Here is a 9,753-nt window from a genome sequence, read left to right on the forward strand (position 1 = left end):
AATATGTAGACTTTAGGGAGGTATAGAAAGATTTGTAGAAGAGAGGTTCTAAGCAGTTTCACAAACAGGACAGAGCAAAAGCAAAGCGGAGAGGGAGAGGAGGAGGTGTCCGCCCTTGAGAAGAGCAAGTGTTGAAGCGTTTAGTTTATGTAAAAGTTAATCGTCGTTTTTGATCATCAGTTTGCAGAACCTCGGTCTAACTCAGGGATGTGTAACCTTTGCAACCAAAACTCCCTTTCTGCTCCTTGAGAGGCGCAAAACCTAGAAGCTTTCTGATAACACGACCAATTAAGTGTTAAAATAACACACATAAAATTAAATTTAAAGAACTGTAATAACATTTATTGTAGTTTTACATGTTAGGACATATAGAGACCAAACTGCAGTTTATAACATTGAAACACTGAACTGTATAAAGCGTGTACATAAAACTTTTATAGTATTTAAGATGTTTTGTTGGGTAAGTACCGGTAAGTGACTTTCATGTGTTTGGGGCAAAAACTCTTTATTTTTTAAATGTAGGTGTTTTTATATTTTTCTGTTAAACTCCTAACTTGAGTGGCTCGTGACGTGTTCGGTGTGACGTGTGTGCAAATCGTCCCTCGCAGTTCTTTCACCTCTGGTTCTGAAGTAGTGGAGCAGATGATGGAGCTACAGATCCACAGCACCGCCTTCGTTTCATGTTTGTTGGTGTGGGTTGGTGTTCTTCTGCAGCTTCTTCTGTCGTCTGCAGCAAACACATCAAACTCTCATTTAATGCTGAATTAAGGCTCCACACACGTGGGCCACTGATCCGTCTTCTTACCGCTCTAATCCAGAATTTTACACACAGTTTAATCTGGCAATTTCCATTTTGATGGACGTTATTTAAGCTGAAGTGTTTCTCATTTGTCCATATATTTACATTTATTAATGCAGACATATTAATGTGTCATAATGTAGAAACTTGTCACATTTGAGTTTCATGAGTTAAACTCAGTCACTCACAGTTAATGTCCAGATCATGCCAGTTCCTGAAGCTGCATTTAACTGCATGTTTGTTTTTAATGAAATTATTGTTAATAATAAAACCGTGTTTCACTGTAGATCTGTGTTTCATTCTGGATTTAGATCTTTTAAAGAAAGGCTTCTGTTTTGTCATGTCTGCTCCAGCGCTGCCTCCATAGATGTTGGGCTAAAACGTTTATTTTGATAGTCAGCGGAAGTGACGTATGTAACTTCCTGCCTAAAACAACCGCAGGACGCTGAGCGGAACCACGACCAGCAGCAGTGATTTAACCAAACTGACGCTGTTGCACCTGTGAGTGAAGATGGACTCTGCGGCGGTGGAGATAGACGGCAGCGTCATGGAGGGAGTGAGTAACTGACTTTTTATTCCGTCGAGAAATGAGAGAAAAGCCGCTGCCGTTCCGCGCCCATGACGCGACGGACGCTAACACACGGGGGCTAGCTGCCGGTTCTGAACGATGTCGCCTCTGTTTCGTGTCCGGTGTCGGTTCTCCGCAGGGCGGACAGATCCTCAGAGTCTCCGCGGCGCTCAGCTGCATCGTCGGAACCGCCATCAAGATCGCTAAGATCCGTGCGGGAAGGAGCACACCGGGGCTCAGGTGAGTTAGCGTCCAGGCTGCTAACAGGCTAATGTTAGCCTATTCTTTAAAGTTGATTCAATTTGCATTAATTATAATAAACTATAGTAAAATCATGGTGATTGTTGTAAATAACACAAGACTGTTCTTCTTAAACCTTAAACTTCCATCTGGATGCGGAAGAAAGTTTGATTTAAACCATTAGCATCTTTTGTAAAAACAACCAGACTCCGTTCAAAAAACACTGAAAATAAGAAGCTAACGAGCTTCTGAAGCCTCACAGAGAACAAATGACCAGTTTCAGAAGAATTTATTCAATCTGGCACAAAACCTTTTAAATTACCCATTTTCTGGTCAAGTTAAAACTTATAAAAGCTGATTTAAAACAGTATCGGGACCCAATTAATTCAATTTGTTTGGTAATTCCTCAAGTTTAGAACAAATCAGGCAATTTTGATGCAGGTTAGCAAAACGATTTACTTTTAATTACTGTATTTTTAACCATGACCAGCTCTAATGTAGTTCAGATGCAAAAAATAAATAAATAAAAATTCCTCCTTTTAAAAATTACAAATCTATTAAAGGTTTTACAAATCACCTTAGTTTTAAATGCTCTCCTTGGAGTAAAGATTAATTTGAGCCAGATTTAAACCGGCAGAGTACTGTGGTTTTTGAGCAGGTTCAGGTCTAGTGTGGTCCACATGTGATTACTGAATGTTTTTTCTTTGAACCGTCATCAGGCTCGTTAGTAGTCCTGCTATAAGAAAGAAGTTCAGATTTGTCGTTTTACGTCTATATTTGTCTTTTTCAGACCGCAGCACCTGACCGGCCTCCAGCTGGTCTCAGATCTGTGTTCGGGCGGTCTGCAGGGAGCCACCATCGGCTCCACGGACATCAGCCTGTCTCCAGGAAAGATCCGGTCTGGGAGCCACACGGCCGACACGCAGACCGCAGGGTGAGGCTGTCGGCAGCTGCTGCCCGCCTCCGATATGATTTTTGAAGATTTGTCGTTTTTTTAATCTGCGTTTTGTTTTTGTGTCAGGAGTGTGTGTCTGCTGCTGCAGGTCGCTCTGCCCTGCGCTCTGTACGCCGACGGCGTCTCAAAGTTCTGCCTGAAGGGAGGAACCAACGCAGAGATGGCGCCTCAGATCGACTACACGCTCAAGGTCGTCTGTTCGGTCTGCAGGAACAAAACGGACCGAATCGTTTGTTAGAATCTGGTTCTGCTGAGTTTAGATGTAGTTTCTTGGTCCCTTTGTGTTCACCACTCCTGTGAAGTTTGGCATCCTGGATTAGGGATTATTGTTTTAAATCCAAACACAGACAGGAGTCCTGCGTTCGTTTCAGTGGTTCGAATCTTTTTATTTTTTACAAAAACTAAAAATGTACAACAGAGGAGTGAATCATGACTCAGCATTCGGTTTCCGTTTTTTTACTTTTCGTGTGTTTGCCGTCTGCTCCTGAAGACTTTCTGCTATTTCAGTCATTCATTAATCAAAAGATTCAGCTGATTCAGGAGAGGGCTGCTGTGATCGTTGGGTTTTGTAACTTTTATACTTTTATTTAAAATCTTTTCCTCATCGAATACATTTAAATCTCTTCACTTCCTTTAAAAACTTTCTCTTTGAAATCTGCCTCAGCTACTGACTATTTTTGGCTTTTTAGCTACTATTTTGCTAATTATAACTTTTAGCTAGCCTTTTGATACTATTCAGCTAATCATTAGCTGCTTATAGCTGCTGTTTTGATACTTTAAGCTTTTAGCTAAGCCTTTGCTACCTTGAGCTTTTAGCTCCCGTTCTGCTAATTTTAGCTTATGGTTGATTTTTTTTTTAATACTTCTGGCTAGAGTTCTGCTACTTTTAGTATTTGGTACTTTTTACTTTTAGGTAGATTTTTTTGCTGCTTTTAGCTATTTGTCAGCTTTTTGATACTTTTAGCTATTTTTAGCTACATTTAGCTTGCCTTTTGTTACTTTTATCGTAACCATTCTTGATACTTTTAGCTACCTGTAATCATTTGCTGCTTTTAATTAGCCTTTTGCTACTTTTAGGCTTTAGCTAATGTTTAACTAGCATTTAGCTTTTTTAGACTTTTTGCTTGCGTTTTTCTTTTTGAAGCTTATAGTGGGTGTTTTGATCTTAATAGCGTTTAGCTACTGTTCTGCTCCTTATTCCTACACGTCTGTTTCAGCTAGTGTCAGCAGTCTTTCACGTTTCTTCAGTTCTGTCCGTCTGAACGGAGCTGCTCGCTGAGTTTCTGTGGATAAAACGTAAAAACGGTTTTAGAGTAAAGGTCGTTAAACTTTTTTTAATAACGCCCAAACTAAACTCGATGAAACAAAACATCTGTTTTCGTCTTCAGGTCTTCAAACCCATCGCTGAGAAGTTTGGCGTCCATTTTGACTGCAACGTCAGAATGAGGTCCGTTTAATAACGTTTGTACGTCCGTTTGTCGCTCCGTGTCTCCGTTTGACTCCGTCTCTGTTTCAGGGGCTACTACCCTAAAGGTGGAGGGGAGGTTCTGGTGTCGGTGGACCCGGTGAAGGAGCTGCAACCCGTCACGCTGACAGAGAGGGGAAACATCACAAAGATCCACGGCAGAGCATTTGTGGCGGGAGTCCTGCCCTTCAAAGTAAAGCTCCCTCATACAGGAAGTCGGGTCGTCCTCAGACGTGTTGTTGTTTTTGTTTGTGCATCTGAGTTTGTTTGTTTGTTCTCAGTTGGCGAAAGACATGTCGGCCGCTGCTGTTCGAACCATCAGGAAGGAAATCAAAGAACTTTATATCAACATCCAGCCGCTGCAGGAGAAGGAGAAGGCGTACGGGAACGGCAACGGCATCATGTAAGCCCCGCCCACCTGATGACATCACCACAATATCTGTTTAGAGGAACACTGGAGAATATTTCTTAAAACATGACGGCAAACTCGAGGTTTTAATCAAAATTAAAGATCTTAATGATTAATACCAGAGGCGTTCTGTCAGTTCTGACTGGTTCTGGGTCTGACTGGTTCTGGTTCTGTTTCAGAATCATCGCGGAGTCGTCCACAGGTTGTCTGTTCGCAGGCTCTGCTCTGGGAAAGAAAGGTGAGGTCAGCTGACCAGCAGGTGGCAGCACCGCCACACAAACATCACTAACATGAACCAAAGGCATGTTTTTTTGAATGTTTTGGACTCTGGTTCTGGTGGTTCTGTCTCATGTTCTGCTTCTCTGACCCACCTGTAAACCCTCACCTGTGTGGTCCAGGTGTGTACGCAGATAAAGTCGGAATAGAAGCTGCTGAGATGTTGCTGAGGAACATCAGACACAACGGCTGCGTGGACGAGTTCCTGCAGGACCAGGTGAGAGAGAGAGAGAGAGAGAGACACACACACACACACACACACACACACACACACACACACACACACCTGTCCACCTGATGACCTCATTGACTCCTCCTCCTCCTCAGCTCATCATCTTCATGGCGTTGGCAAAGGGGACGTCTCGGATTCGGACCGGCGCCGTCACGCTGCACACGCAGACGGCCATTCACATCGCAGAGCAGCTGACTCAGGTCAGAGATGATTAAAATATAAACTTAAAGATAAAATAAAAAATGTAACCGTAGACGAGGCTCTTGACCCAAACTGCTGCTTAGTGTCCAAACCTTGAGCAGCAGATTCACGCCTGCACCCCGCGTGATGTCATCACCCAAATCTTTGCTCACCCTTCATGTCCGCATGCTTTTTTAAAAATAATATGGCTAACATAAAAAAGCCCTGAATGAGTTGCATGTGCTGGCCTTCCTGGGGGGTCCACCCCCTGCAGGAGGGGCCGTACAGTCGGGTGCACGGCTGGAGGTGGGGGTCTTGGTGCTCTGGCAGATAAAAACGGGTCGGAGTAGTGTGTCTGCTCCAAGCTGAGTTTAGGTTTCTGGGAGACAAACTGGTGCGGTAATGAGGGCGTTGCTCCGGTCTGACAGAGCTGAGGCGATGCTCCAGATTTACTGGTCTGTTTTCAGTTCTGACCCTCGTCTAAGCTCATGAGATAAGGAGACCCAGAGCTCTCAGGAGGGTTTATAAGTCCTGTCTGGGACTCCTTGGGATCCACCAGGAGGAGCTGGAGAGGGTCTCTGAGGAGAACGTGGTCTGGATTTCTCTCCTGGACCTGTTCACTCCAACCTGACCATGAAAAGCAAAAAAGTTTATAATTTTTTTTAAAGAAAATGTGTCAATATTGAGCTTTATCAGTGCTGAGAGATTTAAAATGTTAAAAACTGCAGATTTTTATCATTGTGTGAATCTTTATCTTTAATCTGCTGCTGCACTTGAACTTCCTTCTGTTGTTGTGATCGCTTCACTCCGAGGGACTCCTTCATCCACACTTTATTTACAAAAGTTACATGAATTTATAGTCAGTAAAACATTTTCACTTGGGGTCAAAGGTCAGACACAGACAGATTCAACACTGATCCGATGACATCATTACTCTGTGGCGTCGTCAGGAACTAAATCTGACAAATCAACGCGTGATTTAATCTGAACAAGTTTTTAATCTGCGACCAAGTTTGTTCACGTCCGTTTGTTTGTTTGTTTGCAGGCGAAGTTCACGATAACAAAATGTGAGGACGAGCTGAGCAGCAACGTCACCTTCATCATCGAATGTCAGGGATCAGGGGTGGTTAACCCCAACCTGTAGCAGCATGCACGCGCACATGCACGCACACACTGCTGGACTCATAGCTGCTCCCGACCCTCTTAGTTTTTGTCTCTCAGGGTTTTTTCCTTTAAAAAAAGAAGCTGTAATAAGTAAATAAATAAAGCTCTTCATTTACTCTGATTTCTTACTTTTATTTTTATGCATTTAAAGGAGCATTTCACTTTATTTCTATATCTTTCACTTGAATGAAACTGGACACTCCTGACTTGAAATGATATATTTTTAACTGTTTAATGAAAAAAAAATACATTTTGTTTCAGGAAGTCAAAATGTTTAGTTTTAAAAAGAGAAGTTTTTAATATTTTATTTTTCTATCCAACAATTTTCAGTCAGGTCATCTGGACAGTTTATTTTTTTGCTGAAACGTTTCACCTTCCATCCAGAAGGCTTCATCAATCAAGGAAACACACAACACAACTGATTCTTCCCCCAACAGCTTACTCCAAAATGGAACAAACCAGTTCTGTTGGTGCTAAGATGGTGTCTTTGGCACGCCCCCTCCTCTGTTGCCGGCCCTCTTCCTCGTCGACAGTCGTGTCAAACTGGTTCAAAACCAAAACGGTCTTGTTTTTCTAGTTTAAAATAAATTTTGTGGCGTGGCTGGTTATGGGCCAGATTGCTTTTGTTTTGGTGTTGAATTCTGGGTAATGTAGTTCGGACACGAGGCTCCGGGATCAGTTGGTGGAAAAACAAAACGTGATCTGTTCTAGGTTCTGCCTGAAGGATCTGGACCAGGACTTTCTTGGGCCCCCGCCTTGTTTCCGTGGCGTCACTGTCTCGGTGTCATGTTCCGAGTCCTGACCTCTTCCACTCACCTGGCACAGGTGAGTCCACATACAGCTGGAGGTCCAGCTCAGGCCTGAATGTGTTGAAACCTGAGGATGCTGGAAACTCACACCTGCGTCCCCTCCGGGACCGGCAGAAACCCGATCCGGGTCACATGACGCCTCTTGGGCTCGATGTCCTCGCCAGTCCGCTCACCGTCCCGCAGCATGGTGGACACTGGGGCCTGGAGGACGCACCCGGACGACCCCTGGATGTCCCCGCCAGGACCGGGACCTGGACCAGCACCAAACCGTGTTTGGATCTCGCTGATCGCAGGTAAGTCTGACTTCGTCAGTCCGGATTTTGGGCCGACCCAAACGGGTCTGTGTGGACGTGAAACTAACCTGGTTCTGAGTCGGTCTTGAAACCGTCCAGTCTGGACCGAAGACTCCAACATCAGCATCTAATCCGACTCGTTGGCCCCAGACGTCTGGAGTTATTTCACCAGACTGAAGGTTTTCCTGTTCACGGACTCTGAAGACGTCTGTGATTCTGTCCTCAGCCATCCCTCTGAAGACGTCTTTGGTTCTGTCCTCGGCCGTCCCTCTAAAGACGTCTTTGGTTCTGTCCTCGGCCGTCCCAGGTGTCCATCACCTGAACAGACCATCGTTGGCGCAGTTCCTTCGATGTTAATCGTATAAAAATGACGGATCAACTGTTTCAGCACGAAAACTCTGAACTCTGTCAAAACAAAGTTTTATAAAGTTCACCGTCTTCAGACTCAGACGTTTCACACAATTAAATTAAAAACTTAAAATGTGAAGAAAGTGATGCAAGAGCTTTATTTAGATCGATTTATGACTAAACTCTTTGTTTCAACCAAAATTTGAACTTTTGGAGTTTAAAAGTTTAAAAAACTAACGAACGCAGTAAATTGTTTTAAATCGACACTGAAGAAAATAAAAATAAAAATGGACAAACGTCGTGCAGATGAATCTGGATTCAGTTGTAGGATCTTCGAGTTGATCCGGTTTTTATTTATCCAAAATTTATTTTTACTTGAATGTTTTTGTTTTGAGTTTGTTAAATAAAAACAAGAACTCAAAAATAAAGATTTAAGGTACGAGTTTGACCTGCAGGTGAAACGTTGAGCATCAGCAGAAAACTGATTTCTTTAAAATGTAGCTTGACCGCTCAATGACTGAAACTGAAGCAGTAAAACAAGAGCTAAAGTCAGCTGAATAGGAGCTTAAGTTAGCAAAGCGAGAGCTAATAGCTCACTTTAGAAAAAGGGCTAAAAGCTGAAATCAGCAACACAAGTTAAATGTTAAAATAAGCAGAACGTAACATTAAAAATTTGCTTCAGTTGCTAAAAACAGCTGAACAATATCTAAAAGCTATATTTAAAGCAAAAAAAAAAATTCTAATATAGCAGAACATTAAAAACTTAAATTAGCTAACTTAAATTAGCAAAACATCAGCTTAAAGCCAAAACTCTAAAATTGAAATAAGAATTGAAATAATTAGAACAAGCTAAAATTTGCCAAGCAGTAGCTAAATGCTAAATCCAGCAACACTGTAACTAAAAGGTAAAAGCAACTCTGTAGCTAAAAACTAGTTTATTGTTAAAATAAGAATATAGATTAAAAATTTAATGTGCATAACAGTACGGTAATTAAAAGCTATAATTAGCTGTAGCTAAAAGCTAAATGTTGTAACACAAAGGTAAATGTTAAATTAACTAGAAGCTGAAATTAGCAACATAGTAGCTAAAAGCTAAATTCAGCAGCACAAAGGAAAACTGTTAAAATAACTAGAAGCTATAATTAGCTACATAGTAGCTAAAGGTAATCAGCAACAAGGTAAATGTTACAATAAGCAGAATGTAGCAAAAAATCCAGGTCAGCTTTGTAAATAAGTACTGTTCTCAGTCATTTTACCTGGCTGGTCAAATAAATAAATTAATTTAAATAAGTATAAGTGTAACTAGAAGCTATAATCAGAACAACAGTAGCTGAAAGCTAAACTTAAGCAAATTTGCTGAAGTAGCTTTAAAAAGCGCACATTTTACAGGAATTTGAAAAGGTCTCAATGCATTTCTGTGAGGAAAAAACATAAACGATGGTAAATAGTTCTAAAAGTGTAAAAGTTTCCAAACCCCTCACACAACAGCTGCACTGTCCTGAACGAACCGGACGTTTTGAAGCAGAACTTTAGTCCAAAGAAGAAACAGGAACGTTGAGACGCTGTAGGACGTTTGAACTTCAAAGGTTGAAACGACACACGAGTCATTTAATGCGGATGAAAATGTCAATTTGGTTACAATTCTTCACAATATATTTGTAAAACCTTTCGTAAATGTTGTTTAGGAGAGACATAAAATAAAAATAAAAAAAAACCTAACGGTTTCATGTAAAACCCTACCAGTTATATAGGATTTACTTTATTCCGTGTTTTTTAACGAACCATGAAGGCAGCACGTTGCTGATTGGTTGCGGTTGCCACGAGCGGCAGAGGCTCCCGTTGCCACGGTAACGCCTCCTTAAAGGAGGGATTTAATCAATCGGAGTTTCATGCGCTCGAAGCGTCGGAAAGCTCTCGAGGCGGTTAGTAAGAGCTAACATGTAAACCCGGAACTTTAAACCGGTGGAAACGGTGGAGTTAGAGTCCGCTATGAGTGACGAGACGCCGCAGGGACG

General features: G+C 42.0%; 1 protein-coding gene across 1 annotated transcript; it reads left to right on the forward strand.

The window, feature by feature from the left end:
- The first annotated feature begins 1,206 nt into the window (after positions 1 to 1,206).
- Positions 1,207 to 6,388, forward strand: rtca (RNA 3'-terminal phosphate cyclase). Its single transcript, XM_037674434.1, has 11 exons — positions 1,207 to 1,355; positions 1,507 to 1,607; positions 2,398 to 2,541; positions 2,629 to 2,752; positions 3,951 to 4,009; positions 4,079 to 4,220; positions 4,309 to 4,430; positions 4,616 to 4,674; positions 4,835 to 4,929; positions 5,040 to 5,144; positions 6,170 to 6,388. Exons 1-11 carry the CDS (start codon positions 1,311 to 1,313, stop codon positions 6,266 to 6,268), a joined length of 1,095 nt encoding a protein of 364 aa, XP_037530362.1. The 5' UTR covers positions 1,207 to 1,310; the 3' UTR covers positions 6,269 to 6,388.
- Positions 6,389 to 9,753: the final 3,365 nt, after the last annotated feature.

Source organism: Nematolebias whitei, chromosome 3 (assembly GCF_014905685.2).
Source record: "Nematolebias whitei isolate Nwh7 chromosome 3, NemWhi1, whole genome shotgun sequence".
Lineage (NCBI taxonomy): Eukaryota > Metazoa > Chordata > Actinopteri > Cyprinodontiformes > Rivulidae > Nematolebias > Nematolebias whitei.

Excerpts from the sequence above, each read along its gene's own strand:
- rtca (XM_037674434.1), top strand. The coding sequence starts at position 1,311 with ATGGACTCTGCGGCGGTGGAGATAGACGGCAGCGTCATGGAGGGA. Across the intron at positions 2,542-2,628 it reads GCCGACACGCAGACCGCAGG|GAGTGTGTGTCTGCTGCTGC; the intron begins GTGAGGCTGTCG and ends TTTTTGTGTCAG. Across the intron at positions 4,675-4,834 it reads CTCTGCTCTGGGAAAGAAAG|GTGTGTACGCAGATAAAGTC; the intron begins GTGAGGTCAGCT and ends TGTGTGGTCCAG.